At 40.4% G+C, this 26771-nt stretch overlaps 1 protein-coding gene across 12 annotated transcripts in view; it reads left to right on the forward strand.

Annotated features, from left to right (window-relative positions):
* Positions 1–26771, forward strand: part of Ptprm (protein tyrosine phosphatase receptor type M) — an 849143-nt gene that overhangs the window by 305547 nt on the left and 516825 nt on the right. For all 12 annotated transcript variants that reach the window (XM_045144750.1, XM_045144751.1, XM_045144752.1 and 9 more), the window contains exon 4: positions 25847–25925. In XM_045144750.1, the coding sequence (XP_045000685.1) occupies positions 25847–25925 (79 nt within the window). The remainder of the gene's footprint in view (positions 1–25846; positions 25926–26771) is intronic.

The following is a 26771-nucleotide window of genomic DNA, read 5'->3' on the forward strand; positions in this document are numbered from 1 at the left end:
TGTCATGATCTTTTCCTCCTCTTATGATAGTCTTGTGTAGGTACTGTCAGGCACGGTGAGGTCATGGATATCCAGGCCATTTTGTGTCTAGGTGGGGAGGGGCACGTTGTAAGGAGTCCAACCCTTCCTTTGGCTCTTACATTCTTTCTTCCACCTCTTCCGCATTAGACCCTGAGCCTTGGAAGGTGTGATCAAGATGTTACTCAGTACTTCAGTCACTTCTTTCCAGCATTATGATCCCTTCTGAGTCGTCCCAAGGTCACTGCCATCTTCAAAAGAGAAGGTCCTCAACCAAAAGTGAGAGTAGCATTAATATATGGGTATGAACATTAAGAGAAGTGCTTACTGGGCAGTTTGATGAGCATAGTATATAGATTGTCAGACAGCAGCAGACGTTAACAGCCCTAGGGCTCATGACTACCACTGTGGTAGGTTTTCAGTGTCAGGGATGTATTCCCTCCCATGGATCAGGCCTCCAGTCCAGTTAAATGGCACTTGGTTTCCACTATGACAATGTGACACTATTGCACCTGTTGGCTCATTTGGTCTGGCTGGCAAAATATAAGGCTTACAGTATCCACTGTTGAGTATCTTCACTGGTGATTTCTCTCTCTCCCATTGAACTTCATGCAACATGGCTTCTTCCAGCTTTCTGTCAGCTGGTCTGCATGGAGGAAGTTATCAGCTCAGTGCCAGCAGGATTTCTCAGTGGCCTTGCAGCCCAAGTATGTGGTGTCTTCAGCAATAGGGTCTTACCATCTATTCCTGGTGGGAAACCAAGGACCTCAGCAATGCCCTATAATGTTTCGGGGGCATCAGGACCTCCCTGGCCAACAACTCACTGGAAGGTATCCCATCCCTGGCACTGAAAAATTTCTAGTAATAATCTATGGCTCCTGAGTGTTCCATTGTCCAAAAAAGTAGGTTTCCATATGATTTATTTATATCCTCTTAAATATTTGATTAGCCCTCCCTCCACCTTTCCTTTACTCAGTCTCTTCCCCTGACCTTACTTGGGCCTTTTTCAAATACCTTCTTTGTACATAAGGAATTTCTTAATGTTGTGTGAAATGAATAAAAACCTAATTCAAGTTTTGTTTGTCCCTGGCATATGTCATTTTAAGAAAAAAAGCAGTAAACCTGTACATAGACATGCAATGCTATCTAAAAGGATGTTTTACTTTCTATACCAAGTAAGCATGTTGACCCCTTGAGACAGCACTTGAAGTTGACAGAAGATGCCTCTCCTAGGACTGGCCTTAGGAGTGGATGAGTCACAAAGAAGTGAATCTTGGAGGAGCAGTTTCCTGCTTTCATTCATAGAAGCAATAGGGAGAAAATGCCACATGGTAGTCACATCTGTGTCCTGAATTAAAGGGAATTTTCCAAGTGTTGGTCATTTTGGAGTATCTATTGAGACACATGTGGCCCCCTTTGAATAAGTTCCACTTTAAGTACCTTCAGGGAAAGCTCAAGGGCAGTAAGAAAGTGGGACAAAAGCAGTCTTATACTGCATAAGAGTATAATAATGACATGTGACTGAAGGTAAAGTTAGTGACAATGGGCATTTGGGTTTTTTTGTTTTTTTTTTTTTTTTTTTTTTTTACATTTCCTTTACAACGTCTTTTACACATCCATCGTTTGGTATTGAGAAAACTCAGTTCATTATTAGCCAGAAGATAGCCTAAAGAAGACTTCATTGTCTTGCTGTTCTTTCTTAATGCCTTTTGCTCTCTCAAGAGTTACCTGTACAAACACCTATGATCACTTCTCAGGTTTAAGTAAGATGCTCTGCTAGCCTCAGGGCCAGGAGAATTGGGTCTCTGAGGGGCTACCTGTCTTCAGTATGGGCATGACCAGCATCAATCTAAAGTGCAGGTGTGCTGTTCGGCAGTCAAGATTCTCAACGAAGAAATGATAATCATAATAACATGGGCTATAGTTTTCTTGTTCAACTTATCTTTGTGTACTTGCATTTACAACCATATCTGGCATTTAATGAATGGTAAATAAATGTATCTTAAATCAAAATTAAGAGGTAGAGAAAGCTGTTACTGCACATGTGGAATGTTGAAGTCTTTATAGAGTAGCATAAATTAATACATTCTCTGTTGTTGGAAATAATGTTTTGGTCCCATGTTAGGATGCTATTTTTTGACAAGCAGGCTACAGGTGTGATATAACTTAGGATTGGTTTTGTCCCTCTTCCTAACTGTCCTTGGCCTTCCCTTGCAATTACTTTAAGTGAAACTCATTCAAACTGGACAACATGGACCTCAGTAGGTCTTCTAAAATAATATGTTTTAGAGATTTTCAAATTTAAATATATCTAAATCTACAAATCTGCTATTAGAAATTTATCCTAAAGAAATGATGAAGAATGACTAAATAACAAACTATAAGACTATGCATAATATCTTATTTATAATAATGTAAAAAATCACAAATGGCAATATTTTCAATTATAGAGAATTAAAGCTGAGGTAATGGCTTCGTTGTTAAGGCATTTGCCTGTGAAGCCTAAGGACCATGATTTGATTCCTCAGGACCCATGTAAGCTAGATGTACAACGGAGCATATGCATCTGGAGTTCATTTACAGTGACTAGTGGCTCTGGCCTGCCTATTCTCTCTTTCTCCCCCTCTCTTAAGTAAGTAAGTAAGTAAGTAAATAAATAAATAAATAAATAAATAAATAAAAATACAATTTAAAAGAATGATGCTATGGAAGATTGTCTTGTGATATATTTAATTGTTTGTTGGTAAATTAATAAAATCATGTATAAAGCAATATACTAAATTTCATTAAAGAGCAAATATAGTTTAAAATAAATACATGAAATGTAGTATCACCCTAGCCATTGAGATTTTTTTCTTTCTATGTTCTATCCTTTCGGAAAATATCCCCAATGTACATATATTGTTTTATTTGTGAAATAAAAATGAGGTTTTTGTCTTGAGGAAAAGTCTCATTTAATGACTACCCCCCTGTAATAGAAATGTACTAGGAACTGCTCCACAATACAATGTACAAGTATAGCCTGTGGATCAGAGTTTCCTCCTCAAGTTTAAAGGGCAAGCAAGGTCAGAGGGTTGGCTGGGCAAGGCCTCAGTGGCATTCTCCATGTTGGGATGGCTGGAGCTGCATGATTACAGCTTTACAGGAAGGAAACTGTCTTGGAATAGGGAAAACCTTTACTCAGTGATGTTCCCCCTTTCATCTGGAGCAGATTCCAGCCTCATCCTCAGTTCAGGCCACTGGTACATATGTTACGAGGTCAACAGATGTCCTCTCTCATCTTGATCCCAATTTTCCTCTCCTTGTGAGTATTATTGAGACCTTCAACACACAGGCTTAGTATGACATTGGCTGCTATCAAGATTTCAAATTTCTAGTTGGGACTTTGCATCCCTAACTCAAGACAATTACATACATTCAATAAATAGCTTTATATCATAGGGTATCATCATAGGGTATAAAGCTTATCAAAGTTCTTACACAATCATAGTGAAAGTAGGATTGTTCTAATTATTACCCCATTGTCCATGTCTATAAATTCGTGTTTCCTTGAACAAGTACATGTAAAATATTTTGACTTCCCGATTGTGAACCTGACCCTATCTCAGAAGCCTGACCTTGTCCCACTCGGTTTCTCACATTATTGAGTAGGGCATTGTTTTCTAAGTTAGATTAGAACTTTATTCCTCTTAGTAAAATTTTATTGATTTATTAGAGAGAGAGAGTATGTGTGTGTGAAAGAGGCAGATAGAGATAAGAAGAATGCCAGGGCCTCTAGCCACTGCAGAGGAACTCCAGATGCATGTGCCACCTTGTGCACCTACATTTCCATGGGTATTAGCAAATTGAATCTGGATCCTTTGGCTTTGCTGGCAAGTGCCTTAACTACTAAGAAATCTCTACAGCCAAATTTTATTTTTGTAGCTTTTGGTTTTATGAAGTTATTTTGCTTCACTAGTGCCTTGTCCCTTGGCTGCAGTAACAAAATACTGTTAACTGAGTCGTTCAACAACAGACGTTAGGGCCTGGGTGATTGGTGAGTTGATTACAGTGCTTACCTCAAAAGCATGAGGACCTGAGTTTGATCCTCAGTGCCCATATAAATGTATGCTTGTAATCCCAGCATGTGGGAAGCAGAGACAAAGAAGAACTTTGGGGCTTGCTGACCAGCCAATTTAGCCTAATTGGTGAGTGCCAAATTAATGAGATATCCTATTTCAAGGGGTACCTGTGTACCTGAAAATGGCATATGAAGTTGTCTTCTGGTATCTACACACACACACACACACACACACACACACACACACACACACACACACACACATCTAGAGTATGGCAAGTCCAAGGTCAAGATGTCAATTTGGTCAGATTTTGGTGAAGGCTTGTTTCCATGTTTGTAGGTGGTTATCCTAACTATGTCCTTACATGGTAGAGAAACAAGATAAATTGTTTTGCTTATGCCTCTTTTCCTAAAGGCACTAATTTATTTTTGAAATGCCATCCTTTGTGAACTAATCACTTCCCAAGCACTTCTTAATGCCAACATATTGAAAGCAGGATATGAGCGTTATCATGAGAGTGATACTTTCATTAGGTTTGTAGTACTGATTCTTTGAGAGTCACTTCATACTTGGTGTTTAGAGATGGGCTTTTTAAAGAAACAACTGAACAATATCTATAAAAGGTTTGAATCAATTATAAACCTTATTCCCCTTAATTTTTGAGTACTCCACCATGTATTAACATTGGAAATTTCAAGGGTACCATGGGTACAGCTCTTTTCTCATATTTATGTTTTTAGTTTGTTTTGTTTGGGGGCCAGTAAGCATACAGACATCAACCCTAATATCAACGTATGCTACCAGGTAAACAGCACAGAGCAGATATGCCAGGGAAGTCAGGAGGGCACATGCCAGACACTGCACCTCAACCTTAAAACCTCCATCTAACATCTGAATAATAGTTTCCATTTGTGGAGATGAAATAAAAGAAAACTATCCAAACCTACTTCTTATTTTCTCCAGTAAAGTGTTAGCATAATTGGATATGGTCAGCTAAGAACCTAGATAATAACAGTCAGGTACAACTAGGGGCATGGCTTCTGTGGGCTGGAGATATACTGCTCAGTTCTCTGAGCCAGTATGCATTTAGAAGGAATTAGTGGTTGCTTTCTGATGCTTTAAGAAATATGAGTTTTGGGGGTGGGGGAGGAATCTACCTGTGATACCAATTTCAATGTAGATTTCTCCATATACATTTCTGTACTGGCCTGAAAATATGAATCTGTTCTGTGATAATTAATATTTCCAAGTCAGAATATTAAAAATTCTGGTAGTATGTCTGCATGCATCTGCATTTTCTTTAGTGAACATGGTACATAAAGGTTAGTACCAATTTAATGCATTCTTACGACACATATCAGTCATTTCTGGCCCTTTAAGCTGAGGAAAAGATAAGTGAGCCAATGCATGGTGGTCCTTGAGGTTTTATATCCCAGCCACACTTCCCATTTATCATCTGCTTCCTGACTCTAGCTGCAGTGTAATCAGCTGATCTTCTCCTCATAATGGAATGTAGCTCCTCAGAACTGTAAGCCAGAATAAACCTTTTCCTTCCTGAACTTCCTTCTGTCAGGTATCTTGTCACAGCAACAAGAAAGTAACTAATGCAGCCCCATTTTGAGGGACTGTTTCTCTAGGGACACACTTGGGGCCTGCTGCATCAGACTCTTTAGTTGTCTTATTTCCTTTTTACATCTTTGGCCACAATTAATAGCATCTATTTCTTACTTAGGAATCTTTGAAAAAATGTGAATGTATTTTTTTTATCTTGATAAGCATTTAAGATTTGCAGTTGTTATTGGTTGGGGGAGGTGTTTAATCTAAGCAAACTCATCATCTCCCTGTGCTTTGATTAACACTGTAGATCTTTTGGGCCATGTCTTTTTTCATAGTCCTACCCCTAGTGTGATCTTTATTAAGCATTTATAGAGTTTTGGAACATTTCTTCACAGAGTAAAGCCTTCTTGCATAGCAGTCATTCTGTGTGGTGCTTACTATTTATGGTAGATTAGCCTTTTTAATTTTGCAGGTACAATCACAATGGTAGCAGATAATTGCAGGGTAATTATGGCTCCTTAAAACACAAATTGTCAAGTATTTGGCGATTAACACATATTTAATTCCTTAATTAATGTTTGGCCTAATTGCTGCTCAAGGCTCAGAAGCCTTGAGGAAGTGCAGGCTACTACTTGCCTAACCTGAGGGTACCTGCTTCCATAGATTAGATATTGACTTCCTGCCATTTGAAGAATGTTCTCCTTTCATTTCCACCCTCTTGCCTTATTGTACTGATATAAAGAAATTTTTCTCAGCCTTGATTCTGCTTCCCTTCCTGCCTCTTATGCCCCTACATGTTTCAGATGCCCCTGAAGCCAAAGAATGCCAATCGATTTCTCTGAGTTGGTTCTCAGCATGCACACAACCCTAGAAGCCTCCAGAAGCTTACTTGCATGGCCTGTTACACTGCTTCTTAAGATGATGATTCTGAGTTTAGTCCTAGGCCAGGAAGGGATGGGTGTTTCATGTAAATGGTTTTGTAAGGAGAAAAATGCATAGGTAGTCTGGGAATCCCTTCCCTAGGCTTCTGAAGGAAAGAACTCAGAAATAGATAATGTGAAGATAGAGCCATCAGGTAGGATGGTGGTGGTTCACAGGAGCCTCCTTGTTAAAATAAATTCCTTAGATATGTTGAATGGTCCTGGGAGAACATTAGGAATGGATTCCAGCTGGGACCTGCCTTGCAGTTCTTTGTGCACAGAGCATGCAGAGGAGTTTGTACTTGGCAGGAGGGTAAACCAAGATTTACACTTCACCAATTGACAGACTTGCTGGCAAAGGAGGAGGTGAGGGGATGGGAATGGCTCATTTTATCCATTGCTTCACATTTAGCAACAGCCTTATTCCCTGAATAGTTGCCTCACTTTCTTTGCTGGGATTGCCTTAGGCCTGCTTACTTTGTCAGGAAGCCATGCAGAGCCTCAGTGAAGTAAACAGCTTTTACACACTAGCTGTCTAGGGACTGCTTCACAGCTGAGGAGGTGACCATTTTCCAAGTTGGGCTTTCACAATCCATTGGCTGCAAAGAGGCATTCTTTGGCAGTGGATTTAGACAGTTGAATGGAGTCTTGTCCTACAGATTGTTTCAGGGCCTGGGGTGTTTCTGAGTCTCCATAGGTGCATGTGCTTGGTGTGGATACCTGGCTGGAGTCTGGTATCTGCTTGGGCTTTTGCAGAGCACCTCTTGAATTCTGTGTTCTCTGAAGTGCAGTTGGGAAATATGAATATGCACCAATACCTGAAATGAAAATAGCACATACCTGCACTATAAATTCCCTGGTGACAGCCCTTATTCTAAGTGCAGGATGATAGAATTGCTTCCTGCCTTTGGAAGAACTTGGGGACTTGAAGTGACAGTGATGTATCACCCTCTCTCAAGCAAGGCTGTCTAAGTCTAAGCAGCCACCCTTATACTCTGTATTTTGGCTTTTAAAAGATGAGCCGTCTGTTTTAATAAACTAGTGAAGACCCATGTGGTCGTCATTTTCTTTTTTTTAATATTTTATTTATTTATTTATTTGACAGAGAAAGAGGGAAAGAGAGAGAACAGGTGTGCTAGAGCCTTCAGCCACTGCAAACGAACTCCAGACGCGTGTGTCCCCTTGTGCATCTGGCTAATGTGGGTCTTGGGGACTTGAACCTGGGTCCTTTGGCTTTGCAGTCAAGCACCTTAACCGCTAAGCCATCCCTCCAACCTAGTTATCACTTTCTTACTGACTCGTAGCTGCATGCAGGAAGTTGAACAATTTGTATGATGGCATTTTCATCCTCACATTTGTTTCTTCATTTTCAAAACTTGCCACCTCTCTGAATTTCATTCTCAACTTACTTATCATTTGGTCATCAAAGGTAAAGACGTCTTCAGATATTAACATTCTTACACTTTTGTGTGTGACCTTTTGCTGGTCAGAACTGTCCCTTATAATTCCTGTTTTATTTTGTATTGTACCTTAATATTCTCCTATATCCTGTTTCATAAAAGAGGTTGATAATATCGTATTACTTTCTAAATGGAGACAGTAAAAAGAAAAATGAAGAAATGCATGCTGATACATAGAAAAGCAAGTTAGTCTTTTAGTAATAGACAGGGGTTAAAAACTAACATTGGTAGCTCAGTGCTATAGCACTTGTGTAAAAAAAGCTTGGATTGGATTCTCCGGTATAGCAATATGTTAGTAAATAGATAAATAGCATGGCAAAATACCATTAATTAATTCCATTGAAAATTTTGATATCCTTTGAGAACTTTCATAGTTACAAAACTAACTTATATTATTTGTTATTGTGCACCAATATAAACAAATGCCTGTGTATTTTTGCTCCTGGGTTGTTTGGCTGGTTCATTTCTTGGTTGATTTATTCCTTCCCTTTCCCCCCTTCCCTCATGCTTAGGCCTTTCTTATGCAACACAAGCACTGAGTTACATTCCTTCCCCAGTCCTGTATTTTTTTTTAATGTGACAGATAGTTATTTTGAAATTTTGCTTCATATAACAAAAATTTGTTTTTTATTTATTTTTTTATTCATTTTTATTTATTTATTTGAGAGTGACAGAGAGAGAAAGAGGCAGATAGATGGGGGGGAGGAGAGAATGGGTGCGCCAGGGCTTCCAGCCACTGCAAACAAACTCCAGATGTGTGCGCCCCCTTGTACATCTGGCTAACGTGGGACCTGGAGAATCGAGCCTCAAACTGGGGTCCTTAGGCTTCACAGGCAAGCGTTTAACCACTAAGCCATCTCCCCAGCCCAAAAATTTGTTGTTTAAATTTCTATTTCTTTCCTTACTATTTAACTCATTTGATAAAACAAGACAAAAATCTCTGAAAATGTCTATGGCTCATCTTTAGTTTGAATTTAAATCAAAAGCATAAAGCACCAAATGGGCAATCTGTGCAGATGGACACCCACCCTTCAGTCCTATGTCTAGGGAATTTACCTGTACATTTTCCTTGGTGAGCATTTGTGTTAGTTAGCAAGGCCCTTTTATTTGCTCACACATGCAGGGAAAAGTGGCAGCAGGGAGAGCTAATTTTGCCCTTCACTGAAGCAGGGAGGAGCAGGCTGCTGCATTGTTCAGCTTCTTTCCCTCTCCCTTTGTTGGCACCTGGCTGGCCAATGGCCAGGAAAGTGGTTTAGGTGAGAACAAAAGGCTAGTCTGTGGCCTAAGCAGATGTTTCCTGTCTTAGAGCAAATGACTCTAAAGTCTCAAAAGCTATAGGTAATGTAGCACCTTGTCTCCTGAGCTGTTACAAATAAGTTGAGAGACTGAGGGAATGATGATTCTATTCCACATAACCTTATATTCTGTGGATGCAGATATTATCTGTAAGCCATGAGAAGTGTATGATGATAAACATGGTAACCTGAAGGCACTAAAATTCAGGACACTCTTATTGTGTGCAGTAGTTACATTCTGCAGTCTACACTGAATTAGTGCATGCAGTCATCTTTCTATATCCATGGGGATTAGTTCCAGTTCCCTGCGGAGTATGTGAAAATCCATGGATGCTCAGCTCCCTTATCTAAAATGGTACAGTACTTGCATGTCACTTAGGTATATCCTCCCATATTCCTGAGATTGTCTCTAAATTACTTAAATCCGCAGCACAATGTAATGCTATGTAAAGAGTTATGGTACTTGTACTGCTCAGGGAATGATAATGACCACATCTACAAAAATCTCTATATATGTTCTATACAGGCTAGTATTTCCCTCAAGTATTTTCAGTATATAATTGGTTTACTTTGTGGATGAAGAACCAAGGGACATAGGGGCTGTCTGTATTGAACTCTTGCTTCTGTGGCTCCCATGGACTTGTGACCATGTGTTTGTGCCAACCTGTCAATTCACGAGTTGAGTTTTGAGTACTTGAATAAAAGATGTCTTAAATAGGGGCTGTATAGATGGCTTAGGGGTTAAGTGCTTGCCTGTGAAGCCTAAGGATCCTGGTTCGAGGCTTGATTCCCCAGGACCCACATTAGCCAGATGCACAAGGGGGCGCATGCATCTGGAGTTCTTTTGCAGTGGCTGGAGGTACTGGCATGACCATCCTCTCTCTCTCTCTAACTGCCTCTTTCTCTCTCTGTCTGTCTGTTGCTCTCAATTAAGGAAATACAAATAAACAAAAAATAAAAATAAAAAGATGTCTCAAATAATTCATATTAATTGTAAACATTGAACCCATTGTCAATGACACTCTACCTCTTGCCTGAATAAACATTGTCTATTACATGTATTTCCTTATTTCAGCCCATCACAGTCTCTTTCACTTAGAAACAAACACTAGATAGAACTTAAGTACTATATTTGATGCCATTTCAAAATGCAAAATCACCAATATAAAACCACAAAATATGAAAAATGTAAATTATTCAAGCTATTTTGAAGGTACATGTTTAACATATCAGGCTCGCACAAGGAGACAGAGCCTTGGTTTGCTTGAGCTCTACTAGGAATGTGTACATTACTCTGTGATACCTACAAAAGACCATGAATGCATCACAAGTATTGATTTGGGGATTACAAATAAATTTTAGGAAGGTGGCACATTTATAATCATGGAACCACTGAGTAATATGCATCAATAATGTTTGCTGGTGAGACAATTACAAGAACAAAAAAAATTGTAGAATTAAATATTGTGCCAAAATTATTCTATGAGGACAGCTCTATGATGCTATCATATAATCACCATGTAGATAGGGCTAGAGAATTAAGACATTCATTTCTAAAAGTTGTTTTTATAAATAAGAAGCAAAAGGTACTAGTAATCCAAACCTACATTATACTGTGGAGTGATATAAAATGAAATCTGAGGACTGGAGAGATGGTTTAGTAGTTAAGTTATTGGCCTGATAAGCCTAAGGACCCAGGTTATATTGCTGGTGAGACAATTACAAGAACAAAAAAAATTGTAGAATTAAATATTGTGCCAAAATTATTCTATGAGGACAGCTCTATGATGCTATCATATAATCACCATGTAGATAGGGCTAGAGAATTAAGACATTCTTTTCTAAAAGTTGTTTTTATAAATAAGAAGCAAAAGGTACTAGTAATCCAAACCTACATTATACTGTGGAGTGATATAAAATGAAATCTGAGGACTGGAGAGATGGTTTAGTAGTTAAGTTATTGGCCTGATAAGCCTAAGGACCCAGTACCCACTGAAGCCAGCTGAAGATGGCACAGGCTTCTGGAATTTGTTTGAAGTATCTAGAGGCCCTAGTACACCTAGTATCCCTGTCTTTCTGCACCCCCTCCAATAAATAAATAAATTATTGAAATTTTAAAATATTCAGATCTGAGAGTAAGGTATATATTAAAGCATTACAAACTTTAAGTAGTTCATTTTTTTATACAAAAAGTGACTTCTGGTTTGGTTGTGATTTTATTTTGGTATAGTATTTATGGTTCTACAAAGTAATTAGATTTTATGTTTTGGTGCATTATAATTATGTATATTAAAACTTTGGCGATTATATTACAAGCCATAGTGAGAATTCAGAATACTACCCATTGAGTAAAATTGAAAGCCAGGTAAACCAGGGGAGAGTTTCTCCCTGCTATTACTAGAGCATGAGGCGTCCATATGGAGTGGTAGGCGCATTTCATTTTGCTGTGACAGAGTATTACTTTTGACATGTTCTTTCTTGTTAACCAGGGTAATGACAGTGAGTTGGAGACCAGAGAGGAAATCCACTCTAAAAACAGGAGAGGCCAGATAGTAAATACTTCAGGCTTTGCAGGCCAGACGATCTCTGTGGCAACTAGTTAGATCTGCAGTCCTTGTCTGAAAAAACCCAAACTGTAAATGAATGGCCATGGCTGTGTGCCAATACAACTTTAGTTCATAGGCATGGAAATTTAAATTTCACAGCATTCTTATGTATCACAACATAGTGTTATTTTGATTTTTTTTTCCACCATTGAAAACAGTAGGAACCATCCTTAGCAGAAGACAGATTGGGACCATGAGCAATATTTTGCCAACTCTTGTCTCAATATTTCTGTTGTTAAAACTATGTCATACAGATTTTCCTTAATCTACATTTCAAGGTCAAATAAATGGTTACTATATTCTTAACTTAAACTGGAAGTAAAATTTTCTTATGGTTATGCATACATCAAAGGATGAGCCTGATATATGGTGTGTATTTTATATATGCATGTATATATACATATATATCCATGCGTATTCCATAGACATAATCTTCTTATGTGTAGTTAAATTAATTTGTTACCATGAAGAATTCATATTTCAGCTGCAGAGATCATATGGCATTTAAGATGCTTGCCTGCAAAGCCTAAAAACTCATGTTTAAATCTCCAGGTCCCACATAAGCCAGATACACAGTGATATGAGCACACAATGTCACATATGTGCACAATGGGGCACATGCATCTGCAATTGGTTTGTAGTATCTGAAGGTCCTTGTGCACTCATTCTCATTCTCTCTTTCTCTCTCTCTCTTTGTGTGTCTTAAATTTAAAAAAAAGAATTCATATTTGGACTGGAAATAGATTTAGGATTAACATTCCTACTCTGCAGCTGCTCATGTGCCTTCAGGAAAATGGTAACCTTTTGAGTCGATATACTTATTCCTGGGAGAGAGAATATGATCCACCTCATCCTGGCTGACTGGAGGAAACTATATAGTAAATAAAAAAGATCCCTATGATGTATGTGTATATATATATATATATATATATATATATATATATATATATGCATATCTATCTTAATTATATTATATATGTATGTATATATATGCATATCTATCTTAATTATATTATATATATGTATATATATGCATATAGATCTTAATTATATTATATATAATATATGGTATATATTATGTATATATTTTGTAATATAATATATATCATACATACATGAAGTTTTCGTTGCTGAATTACTTTTCTTTTTCTAATTCTAGTTTGGGCTCCCTGTAGAAACTGACAATGTAGAATATTTTCCATATATTCTCTTGTGTTTGGTAAAAACATACATGGCACATCTGCAAATCAATGCCCTACCCTGTTCTGTTTTCTTGTTCTGATGGTCCTGCTGGTATCCTCTCAGTATTATTTTTCTGGCCTCAATCTGCTTGGAACTGAATGTCGGTATTTTCAAATGTCCTTGTAACTCCCATTAGATTCTGTACACATGTGCTATCCTTCGCCAAAGCATTACTTGCACTTTCAATAAAGGAGTCACTTATTTGGTAAAAAAACAAAAAATATCTTTTTTGCTTTTGAAGCTTTCCTAGTAAGAGCCCTGGATAGAAAGAAATACTAAATGGAAAGCTTGCCAATTGCGAGAGTTTGCAACAATGGAACCTTTTAAGGGGGCTTGAAAATCTGTGTCTGTGCGGCCTATTGCAGAGGAGTGTCAGCATTTCGCTGTGTTTTAACCCCTTTATTTGTAGCAAATCTGTCCATAGTTAGGTGCTTTAAGTTCACAGTCTAAGCTGCTCTGCATGCTATCTGTCATCCAGGTGTCTTCATTTAATCAACTTTATTTCCAAATGGCAACCTATTCAGTATAAACCCTCACCTCTTTGTAATTGTGGTAGGTACTGAAACACATACTGAATGAAAGCTTGATAAAGTGTCTCATAAAACCTGTACTTATAAATCTTTTAACAAATACTCAGAGAGAGCATAATTTTTTTAAATACTTCCATTTTGGAAGAAGCATTGAATTCATTTAGATTTTTAACACATAATCCATCTTACATATAAGCATCTGAATGTGTGACAAGAAAATACTGATGTATATATTATATCTAAAAAGAAAGAGAGTGAGAGTTTGAGTGTGTGTGGCACACACAACCATATTAACAAAATGTTTCCTCTTGAGTCTGCAGTTAACTTGAAGTAAGTCAGTGCTGGGACCTGCCACAATAGACCTACAGACTTGACTTTTGGAAATACCTAATTAGGTAGGGCTAGAGAAATGACTTAGCAGTTAAGCGCTTGCCTGTCAGGACCCATATTAGCCAGATGCACAAGGGGGCGCACGTGTCTGGAATTTGTTTGCAGTGGCTGGAAGCCCGGGCGCACCCATTCTCTCCCTCTCTCTCTCTTTCTCTCTCTCTGTATGTCACTCTCAAATAAATAAATAAATGAAAATTAAAAATGTAAAAGGAAATGCCTGTTTAACACAGGGCAGCCTGTTGACAGTCATCTACCGTCCTCCTTTGCACCTTGTATTCGACTTGGAGCACTGAGAAGAGAAAGTGAAATATGCACACAAACACAAGCACATTTCATTTTTGCTATGACATGATGTAAAGTTGACCCATGGGGAATTTGGGCTGTATTCATTACTTGTTGAGCCCCCTTTAGGTTGTGGAGAGGAAGAAGCACACTGTTGTACATCTGTGGTCACAGTGCCAGGATGAATGACTACTGTACTGAGGGCTGCATGGCCATGTCACAGGATGCCTAGTATTGCAGTTACCTTCTCGCTGCTGGGACAAAACACATTACCAGAAGCAGCTTACAGGAGGAAAGGATTAATTTCATGATTAAAGTCTCAAGGGGAAGTTTCCTCATGGCATGGAAGAACAGAGGCTGGACATCACATCTTGCAATGACAGTAAGAGTGAGGTAGCTCTAGAACAGGGTGGAGGGCCTCGGGCTACACCACCCCAAAGTTTTCTCCTAGTGACACACCTCCTCCAGCAGGCTCCACCTCCCAAATTTCTGTCATCTGGGGATTGAATACAAGGCTTAATCGCAAACACATGAGGCTGTGGGGGACCTCTCACATTCAGATCACCACACCTGGTTTGCATGGGGAGAAGTAGGTAAAGACCCAAGGTGAGAAAGACCACAGTCCTTTGACTTGCTTGTTCTTTCATTCTGTCCTCTGGCTATATCATGTGCTGTTTGTTCATTTTCACCTAAACTCATATTTCAAAATGGGTGTATTGCAGGGAGAATCTGGCACACATTGTAGTAAACATTCTATCACCATTTGAAGAGCCCTAGAATATTTAAGTATAAACCTTCTGAGTGTCCCTATGCTTTCATGGGAAGAATGAAGACCCCCACATTCACAGAAATGAATGTGGCTTTTCTAAGTCTCTATTTTTTTCTCTTCCTTCATTTCAATCTTTATTTCATTCACTAAACAAAATACTATGGATCAAATGTGTACCTGCAGGTGAACTTTTACAGGGATGCCACACCAGCTTTCTTTTAAGACTAAAGACACTTCTTTTCACAGGACATTCAGCCTCCTAAAGTAAGGAATCATTTCTGCAAGAAGGGAAGTGGTCTTCACGAAGAGGGGGGTTCTTCACCTCTTCCATTCCCGATATATTCACAGTGCTTTTCACAGTATGTTGAAGGAGACACAACACACTGTGGGACATACAGCTGCATAAATGAGAGAGAGACTGAAAAATGAAGCAAGAAAGAATATCTGATGGAATGAAGTAAGATCTCATGAACATTTCTGTGCTTGGATTTCAAAATCTGTGTTTTTATTTTTTATTTTTTTAGATTTTGAGAATTTATCATAGTCTAGGGTCTTGGGTCTTGTACTCTTGGCTCAAATGATTCTCCTGTCTCAGCATCCCATTTCGCTGGCACTCAGGAACTTGTTATTGTTACTTCACCCCACCTGATGAGAATAACAGTGCTTCTAGGTACTGCTACTCACCTTTTTTGCCTGTCCTGGTAGTTGCCATCACACCAGAGCAGCCTCAGCTGCAGGTCACTCCTCCTGTTTACAGTTTTGCGACATGTGACTGCTACCTTGGCCTTGCTTAGAAGGGTCACAGGGATGCCTTTTGTCCACTTGTTCTTGAAACTCATCTTTCTGTCCCACACTTGTACTCTTATGGTCCTTAGGTATAGGAAATAAATTAACTCAGTACCATTGCAGGTATATTCAGGCATCTTCTTCTCTTGTACCATCAGTGAAAAAATACATTAAACTTATGAACAGGACAAAGTTTTATTTCATCCCTGTTCTTCTGTGATGCCACTCTCTGCCCCATGTGCATCATATTTTGAAAATCTTGTAATGCAGTGTTATTGATTCTAACAAGAGGTTCTGGGTTGGCCTCTTGTGCCTGGATTCTGGACCCTTGCTCCCAACACTTCCATCCAGGTTTGTGCTGATTGCTGCTTCTGGATTTGCATAACACAAACAAGAATGTCATAAAAGCCAAGGCTTTGTTCAGTGTGCAGGAATGACACTGTGGTACTTGGAATCAGATAGATATAGTTTTAGTAATATATCTACAATAGAGTGATTGCATGTTTTAGATAGTCACATTGTAACTAAAAGCTCTTCAGTTTTGAAGAATAAAATGAAGAATTTTGAATATAAACAAAGAAGGTGAGAGATGGCTGCATAATTCATGAAACAATTACATTTTTGAGATATTTTTAAAAACTTAAGTGTCATTTTTAATTCTTGGACTTTATGAAATTTGATCACAATCACTTCCCAATACTTTGTTTTATCCTTCCTTCCTCCTCCTATCAACTAGACTATTCACCCAGTGCCTCTTTTATTTTGATGACGTTTTTTGCCTTCTTCCACCGTCCATGTAGAAATGTTAATGAACTTAATATCTGGAGTTCTAGTGGCAATAATGATTTAGCCACCGTGAGGTTATGAAGGAATGGACATCTTCAAATTGCCCTCTAAAATTTATATCATGTTTAGGTACACAGTTACTTTTTTTATTAATTAATTTTGTACTCAGTGAATACAGTCAATTTGGTACTATTGTTAGGCTCATCCATGTCCTTCCCCCTCCCCCTGGCCTCTCCTTGTTGAGGTATATGGGGCATGTATTCTGGAGTTAGCCCATAGTTATGGGTAGGAGAAATGTCCCTGCATATCGTGACCCAACATGTGGCTCTGACATTTTTTCCACGCCCTCTTCTGCAAAATTTCCCTGAGCCATGTTGGGTTCATTTTTGGTCTGCTTCAGTGATGAGGTGTTGGGGGCCTCTGGGTCTCTGATTTGGTAGGAGTTGATTTTTCTCTGCGTTGATCTCCTTCACCCTTGTGCTGGTACCCAGTTCATCAAGAAAACAGCACCCTTGCTTGTTTCACCAATTGTTCTTAGTTTCAGCCAAAGGCCTTTTGAGGTATGATGGGGTGGCTCTCTCCTGAGGATCTACATCTATCTGAAAAAGAGAAGCAGATTCTTCAACAAAGAGTAAGTTAGCACCAGACAAATGAGATAACCCTTACTTTCTTTTTATAGAGAATTTAATAGGTGTAGGCCCTCTTGTCGCCCATGATTGGTGGTAGCTTGTTGTTTGAGAGTGGGCTTATGTTTGGGTATGTTTCTGACTTATTTCCCAGCTCCAGCTATGGGTACTGTACCACTGAGAGGATCAGTTAGCCAAATCAAGAGCAGTTGGTTCCCACCATGGCTGTGTGCCACTATTGCACTATGTGAGCATCATGACAGGTTATTTGCAGCTAAGTAGGTTAGACCATGAGTTGCTTGGATAGATATTGGTCATTTTCCCCCAGTTGCCCATGTAGCACCTTCTGGCACTCGACCCGCTGACTGTCTGGGGACTGACTCTCTTCCAGCTTCCAGCCATGCCATTCCATTTTACATGTCAACCACATGAGGTGTCTTCAGCAGTAAGGTCTTACCACTAACTTTTGGTAGGTAATCAAGTACTCTGACAGAAATCTGTCTTTCTTTTAGGAAACCTTGTAGGTCTCTCTGATTAAAGCTCATTGTGGATGATAGCCACATGCTCGTACTGGGAGTTACAGGTCAGTGCCCACTAAGAAAAGGAAGAAAAAGATAACTGATATATTAGAGTTAGAGAGAAGAGAGAGAGAGAGGGAGAGGGAGAGGAAGAAGCTGTAGAAGATTAAGGTCAGTCTTCATCATAACCTGTACAGTGTCTTGTGGCTCAGGTATTCCCTTTATGGGCCTGATGAAGGTTCAGCCATTTGGTCTGCCTTTTAGGATGTAGAATTTTATGGTACCATTGCCGTTTGGGTATAGATTTGTGTTTCCCACCCCCTCCGTTGCCTCTCCTCCCTCCCCAACCATCCTATTGTCTAGTCCACGAGATGCTTGCTGGTAAAAGAAATTGAGGAGGACTTGAAAAACTGGAAAGACCTCCCATGCTTTTGGATAGGCAGAATTAACATTGTGAAGATGGCAATCCTACCAACAGCAATATACAGATTTAATGCAATTCCAATTAAAATTCCAACAGTGTTCTTCACAGAGATAGAAAAAATGATATCAAATTTCATATGGAAAGGCAGAAGGCCTTGCATATCCAAACATATCCTCAGCAAATAAATACCTCTGGAGGCATCACTATCCCTGATCTAAAGCTATATTACAAAGCCATAGTAATAAAAACAGCATGGTACTGGCATAAAAACAGGAGTATAGACCATTGGAATAGACTTGAGGACCTGGACTTTGTCTCAAGAAACTATAGCTACTTGATATTTGATAAAGACCCTAACAATATAGCCTAGAAAAATGATAGAATCTTCAACAAATGGTGCTGGACGGACTGGATAACCATATGCAGGAAATTGAAACTTGATGCACACATTCGCCATGCACTACACTCAAGTCCAAATGGATCAAAGACCTCAATATAAGACCAGAAACTCGAATACTACTGGAGTAAAACTTAGGAAGTACTTTCCATGATACAGGAATGGAAAAAGTCTTCCTAAACAAAACCCCAGTAGTTCATGATTTTGAACAGTCACTCAACCAATGGGATCACATGAAGGTGAAGAGTTTCTTTACAGACAAGCACACAATAAGCAAAGCCAATAGACTACTCTCAGAATGGAAGAAAATATTTGCTTGTTATCTAACTGACAGAGGCCTAGTCTCTAGAATCTACAAAGAACTCAAAAATCTAAACAGTAAAAAGTCAAACACTCCACTCACAAAATGGGGCAAATAGCTGAACAGGCAGTTTACAGAGGAAGAAATATAAATGGCAAACACACACTTAAGAAAATGTTCCTCATCTCTAATCATCAGGGAAATGCAAATTAAAACAGCTACGAGATTCCACCTTACCCCAGTAAGGATAGAAAACATCAAAAAATCAAATGAAAATAAATGCTGGTGAGGATGTGGAGAAGTAGAAACATTCATCCACTGTTGGTGGGAATGTAAGATGGTACAACCACTTTGGAAACCAATATGGAGACTTCTGAAAAAGCTGACTATAGTGATACCAACAGACCCAGTTATTCCCTTACTGGGCATCTATCTTAAAGCCTTCAAACCACAGGCCTGAGAAATTTGCTCAATCATGTTTGTAGCGGCTCAATTTGTAATAGCTAAGAGCTAGAATCTACCCAGATGTCCATCACTAGAAGAATGGATAACTAAGATGTGGTATATCTACACAATGGACTTCTATACAGCAGGAAGAAAAAATGACACAGTGAAATTTGAGTAAAAATGGTTGAACCTGGAACAGATCATTCTCAGTGAACTTACCCAATCACAGAAAAAAATCACCACATAGTCTCACTCATCTATAGCACCTAACCTGAATCTACCCAAGATGCCTTACATACACAGTTACTTTTTGAAAATTAAAGATTTTATGTGGGTGATCCTAGAGACTTACAGTTGTAAAAAATAATGGTTCCTGAATACATAACACACAGTTTCACTCTTGTGGTGGATTTTTACCAAATAACTGCCTAGCTATCCCAAACTGGGTGCTGACATTGTTATCATCTGTATTCCCTATTCAAATCTCTGTTTTCCTGTATGTGAATAGACTTCTGTACAACTCAGTTACCTGCGTGGACTGGTATTCCACCATCACAGTTTCAATACAACAGAAATTACTTGGGTTGTTTTATTTGTCAGCCCATCCATCTTCATCTGACCTTTGTTCCTCTATCCATTACTCCCAACAACCACCAATAGCTTTGGCATTACAAAAGTCTAAATTTGTGGAATCATATAGTGTATAATGTTTAGGCATTGGCTTTTTTTTTTACTCAGTGTAAATCTCTGGAGATAAATTTGTGTTATTGGATATATCAGCTGTTAGTTTATTTGATTGTTGAGTAGTAGTCTATGGATGGGCCCTAGACTGTTGAAGTATTTTCTGTGTGTTTCTTGTGTTTGGTTATTATGAATACAGTTTTCTAAGCAATAATGTTCAGGCTTTTATATGAATGAGTCTTTTTGTTTCTCTGGAATAGATATCCAAGATTATAATTATTGGGTTGTATGACACCTTTAGTTGCTTCATTAGGTTAAGCAGATGTATAGCCATTTTATACTTTATCTTTTCTTTTCAGCCTTATTTTCTCTTAGGTCATCCCTCTACCAAAAATGTCAATCATTCTTTTTTTTTTATAGTTTTTATTTATTTATTTTGAAAGAAAGAAAGATGTACGGGGGAGGGAGAGAGAATGGGCATACCGTGGCCTTCAGCCACTGCAAATGAACTCCAGATGCATGTGCCACTTTGTGCATCTGGCTTATGTGGTGGGTCCTGGGGAATTGAACCGAGGTCCTTTGACCTTTCAGGCCTTAACCACTAAGCAATGTCTCTAGCCCTGGCCTTGAACTCTTGATTCTCCTGCCTCTGCCTCCCAAATGCTGAGGTGGCAGGCATGTGCCACCATGTGTGCTTAAAATTTCAGTTGTTACATTAAGAGGGACAGAAGGGGATTTAGTTTCATTCTTCTACACATGGACATACATCTTTCTAACATGATTTGTTGAAGAGGCTATTGTTTCTCCAATATATATGTTTGTCACACTTATATTGAGAACTAGGTAACTGCAGCTGTGTGGTTTTGTTTGTGGGTTCTCTGTTCTATTCCACTGGTCTACAGTAACAGGTTGCTTTATTTGAGAAGAATAAAGCTTTGTATGATTTAGAGGTGTTTTATTTTATTTTATTTTATTTTTCGAGGTATGGTCTCACTCTAGATCAGGCTGACCTGGAATTCACTATGTAGCCTCAGGGTGGCCTTGAACTCTTGGCGATGCTCCTACCTCTGCCTCCCAAGTGCTGGGATTAAAGGCACGTGCCACCACGCCTAGCTAATTTAGAGGTCTTATAGCAACTCATATGTCACCTCTCCACTCACATACACTGAGTATCTTACAAAAGCACTGGCCACCAAGACAACTCCATCCCGCATGAGCCTGGACAGGTTCAAACCAGGTATTATTGAATTCTTAAATTAAGTAGGTATGACTATCAAGGAAAAAGTATAGATTCATCTGCCTCTTTTTATTTATTTACATGTGAGTGTGTGTGTGTGTGTGTGTGTGTGTGTGTGTGAGAGAGAGAGAGAGAGAGAGAGAGAGAGAGAGAGAGAGAGAGAGAGAGAGATGTGTGCCAGAGCTTCTTGCCACTGCAAGCAAACTCCAGAGGCATATGCCACTTTTGTGAGCCTTATGGTTTTACATGAATACTGGGGAATCAAACCCAGGTTGTCAGACACCGCAAGCAAGAACTTTTAACTGCTGAACCATCTGCCCATCCCCTCCCCCCGCCAAAAAAGTATGGAAACTGATCTAGCTGTTAATTACTGGAAGATGCTCTCTGAGCGTCTGGACAGCTTCCTGCAAGCGCCAAGGCCTTTCCAGTAGAGACCGATTCCTAAGATCTCAGGAGGGTTCATCACACAAGGCTCTTGATCACAGCGATGCACGTTCCAGACGTCCCCCGCCGCAGCAGCTGAGGAAGCCTCTCCAGCTGTCATTACGCTCCTGGACAAGGAACCTCCGGGCAGAAAGCAAGCCCTGCAGGCTCTGTTGAACCGTGCCAGCTGGGCTACACACTTAGTCCCTTTGACGATGGGTTCTTGCTCCTCTGCCCAGCAAACCATTCCTCCTGTGCTCCCTCCTTGGTAGGTAACCTAACCAAGCCACAGCCGGCGGGGACCTAGGGCGTGCGCCTCTCCCCGCGACTATCCCGGCGCGCCCCAGGCAGGTGGCTCCCTCCATTTGCAAAGAAAAAGTAGCGGCCCTAGAGGCGAGGAACCTGGCCAAGGTCACCCGGGTGTTTTCTCCACCCGAGGTGCTTCATCTGTGAATGAGAAGAGAATTAAGCGCTCCATTCTCTTCCACCAAGGCAGACTTGCGAAATACAAATGCAGTTGGTGAGTAGGTCTGGGCCTTGATTTTCAGAGGCCAGCGCGTCCCAGGGTCGCAAGTGTACCTCAGAAGAATCAGCTGGGGACAATGGACGTTTGCCCTCTTGGTCCCCGGGGCAGGTTTGATCAAGCCTCCACGCAGGATTGGCTCCGCGCGACCTCAGGTCCGGAGGACAGGGGGACGAGGGTTCAGGGTGTGTGCGTGTGGCTGGAGGGCGGGCACGAGCTCTCGGGGGCTCCGGGGAGGGTTTGGAGAACTGATGAGTAAAAGGGCGACCTCTGGGGACCTAGGGACCAGGCGAGCGCCAGCCAATGGCTGCAATGGGCGGGGAGAAGACTGATCTCCCCCCTACCCCGGACCTGCGTGGATCTGACCCCCTCCCCCAGCCCCACCCTCTAGGTGCACAGCCACCACACCCGTTCTCCCTCCCCCTGAACGCCCGCGCTGCCCTCGGGGTTTGCCCGGAGCCAGCCGGCCCTGACCCCGGCCCGCAGCCCCCTGCGACTTCTGAAGACTTGGGCCGCAGGGAGGAAGGTGGCTGACGCGGCGCCGGGGGACTCCTGGGTGGTTGTCATCCTGCACGACCCCCGGAAGGGTGAGCGGCCAAATGTCAATCATTCTTGGAGGCATCTATATCCAGGTACCTCTTGTCTTCCTTTTCTCAGGACCATGCATTGACTCAACCCTTCTTAATTTTTCTGTGAATGTGCTTATATCAACCTCCTTTTAAATCTATGTACCTCTCATCTTAATGTCAGTCTATACATTACCCTCTCATGTGATGAGTACTCTGTCTTTCTTGCCCTATAAGCAGAATCTTCCAGCCATGTCTGACCTTTATACCTGTAGTTCCTCATTATCCTCTTCATGATCTTAGTCACACCTACCTCAAGACCTTTACACAAGTCTTCAAGTGAGAATGCCCCTGTTTACACAGTTATCTCACTCTCATCCTTCAGCTGTCTACTCACTCATTAGCTTCTTGTGGAGCATCCTCTCTGTATGTTAGCCTAGCAGCAGAAATAGTGCCCTTCCTTATCACTGTGACAGAATAACTGCAAAATTTAAGAGGAAAGGGGTGATTAGCTCATGGTTTCAGAGTATTGTGGAGAGGATGTGCTGGAGGAGCAGCTCACCTTATAACAGCCAGGAAGCAGAGAGAGAAAATGCATGTACCTCTAGGTTCTATGCTTACCTCTTCTTACTCCTTCTGGACCCCAAGCCTATGGGATAGTAGCACCCACCTTCTAGGTTGGTGTCCCTTGTATAGTGAGTCCTTTCTGGAAACACTCTCAGAGACACACCCAGAGGTGTCCTTTAAGAATTTCATAGGTGCTTGTCAACCCAGTCAAGTTTATTTTTATTTATTTATTTGAGAGTGACAGAGAGAGAGAGATAGAGAGAGAGAGAGAGAGAGAGGAGAGAGAGAGAGAGAGAGAGAGAGAGAGAGAGAGAGAGAGAGAATGGGTGCGCCAGGGCTTCCAGCCACTGCAAACGAACTCCAAATGTGTGTGCCCCCTTGTGTATCTGGCTAACGTGAGTCCTGGGGAATTGAGCCTCGAACTGGGGTCCTTAGGCTTCCCAGGCAAGCGCTTAACCGCTAAACCATCTCTCCAGCCCAAGTTGACAATCTTCATTAACCACCCTGTGCTTTTCTTACAAAATCCCTCCCTTCCTCCCACTCTCCTCTCTTCTTTCTTTACAACCTCTTTGCCCCCTTTCTTTTTTTCCAAGTTCTTTTTCTTTATTTCTCCCCTACTTCCACCCTCCTCTTCTTCCTCAGTGGTATAAACCCTTAGATCCTCCCTACATGATTAATTTTGGTCAGCTGCTTTCAAAAATGTTATCTAGGAGGGCTGGAGAGATGGCTTAGCAGTTAAGTGCTTGCCTGTGAAGCCTGAGGACCCCAGTTCAAGGCTCGATTCTCCAGGACCCATGTTAGCCAGATGCACAAGGGGGCACATGCATCTGGAGTTCGGTTTGCAGTGGCTGGAGGCCCTGGCGTGCCCATTTTCTCTCTCTATCTGCCTCTTTCTCTCTCTGTTGCTCTCAAATAAGTAAAAACAAACAAACAAAATTTTAAAAAATGTTATCTAGGGCTGGAGAGATGGCTTAGCGGTTAAGCACTTGCCTATGAAGCCTGAGGACCCTGGTTCAAAGCTTGATGCTCCAGGACCCACATTAGCCAGATGCACAAGAGGGTGCATGCCTCTGGAGTTCAGTTTGCAGTGGCTGGAGGTCCTGGCGCACCCATTCTCTCTCTCTCTCTGCCTCTTTCTCTGTCTCTCTGTCGCTCTCAAATAAGTAAAAATAAACCAAAAAAATTAAAAATAAATGTTATCTAGGGCTGGTGAGATGACTTTCAGGTTAAAGTGCTTGCCTGTGAAGACAAAGGACTCAGGCTCTATTCCCTGGGACCCATTTGTGGTAGTTTGAATAGATGGCCCACAATATTTTCAGTGTTTTATTAGTTTGCACTTTGCATCTGCAGCCATCTGGCTGGAGGTGGTGTCACAAGGCAGATCTTAAGGTGTGGTGGTAGGTTTGAGATTTCAATATAAAGATTGGCAAGTGTGCTAGCTGGAGTTCCTGAAGTGTGTTGTGTGTCTTTTGGCTTTTAGGCTTGTGCTTCTCTTTCTCTGTGTTTGGTCCTGTGAAAATAGGCCAGCTTCTTCTGCCATTATGGAACTTCCCCTGGATCTGTAAGCCTTAATAAATATTCCTTCCTCCATAAATGTGCCTGGTGTGGAAGCTCATCTCAGTGAACCTGAAGCTGTCTGCTACGTTATGTAAGCCATGGAGTTTGTTTGCAGTGTTTGCAGTGGCTGGAGGCCCTGGTATGCCTAGTCTCTTTCTCTCTCTCTCTAATCTTTCTCTCATAAATTAAATTAAAAATATTTTTTAAAGTCTTCAAAAATGTAATCTAATCCAGTATCAATCTTAACCTTGTCCCTTGAGGGGAAAATTTTCTTAATGTGTGTGGCAGGGTGCTGGACTTAACATAGTAGAACTTTATTATTTTGCATGATTTTCTTAGCATTTCTTAAGCTTTATTATTGTGAAGAGTTTAGCACTTTGTTCCCTGCTGTCTCTTTTTCCCCATGCAAGTGAATCCAAGACTCTGGTTTCCATATATCTCTTTCTAAGTGCAGTTTCCTATCCCTTTAACATGTGACTCTTTGAGGCAGTTGCTATCTGATTCACCCACTGCCTTGTAACTACCCTAGAGACCAGGTTGTATCTTAGATTGTCTTTTTTCAGTCTAGGACCAGTAGCATGGTTGCTAGGCACTTACTGAATTATACCTGTCAGAATGATTGGTACATTCATAACCACATAATAAACACCAATAAATCCACTAAGAAGAGTCCTCCATGGAATGGGGGCAGAAGAGAGGGAACATTAAGATTATAGCCAATGGAAATATGACTGGTATGCAATATATTTATACAGTAAAGTTCACAGCCATAAAAAAATGAATGGATGAATAAGTGAAACTCTGCCTTATTCATAGTGGACATCAGTAAAAATCTGACAATGCAACTGAATGACATTGATCTTTCTTAATTTTCCAGGTGGTTTTTGAAGTAGTAACCTCTGGACATCAAGGCTACCTTGCAATTGATGAAGTGAAGGTGTTAGGACATCCATGTAGTAAGTTGTTTCTCTTTTGAAATGTTTGGGTATATAACTGGGAATACATTATGTCACAGATATACAGATAGGACCAAAACCCAAGGAAAAACTGCCCTGGGAATAGAGTTTTGTGACCAGCCTCTAAATGATGGTGTATTTGTCCAGAAGCCATAAAGCATGCAGTCACCTGTACATGTTATAGTTTGTATATATCTCACTAGCTTTGGAAATAAAAGACAGAGGTGGTGATTGGGGGGGGGGATAAATGACCCTTTGGGAGTGCTTATACATCCCAGCAGAGAATTTTCTGGATTGTTGCCTTCTTCTTTGGATTTCCATTTATAGTAACAGAAGACAAATATTGAGAAGTGATGTTACACACCCTAGTCAAGTATGTTTCTGTTACTGTTCCATAGTTTGGTCATTTAATTTCAAACAGTATAGACTCACACAAACTTAGAGTCTGTCAAATATAAGACACCTGGTTAAATAATCTGCAAGCCTCAGAAATTACCTCTTTCCTGTCTTTTACAAATTAGTATTTAAAACAGTACAGTGGGAGAGAAACATACCCATTATGAAAAAGCTAATATGATCAACCCTTAACAGTTACTATTATTCCCTTAACTTAATACATAATGCATATTACCAAGACCATTTGTCCCTTTCACTTGTTGTCACCTCAGTAGTGAGCTGAACAGCATATAGATCCCCATTTGCAGTTTCCAGCCGTGGTGCTGCAACAGCAAGTGATGACTACTCTGGCTGTATCAGGTGGGAAAAATAAAAAAAAAAAAAGAAGAAAAAACTTGTTAGCAAAAGGGAATCCTTGAAAATCAAGCTGGTCTAGTCTCTTCCCACAGG

Source organism: Jaculus jaculus, chromosome 2 (genome assembly GCF_020740685.1).
Source record: "Jaculus jaculus isolate mJacJac1 chromosome 2, mJacJac1.mat.Y.cur, whole genome shotgun sequence".
In the NCBI taxonomy this organism is placed as follows: Eukaryota; Metazoa; Chordata; class Mammalia; order Rodentia; family Dipodidae; genus Jaculus; species Jaculus jaculus.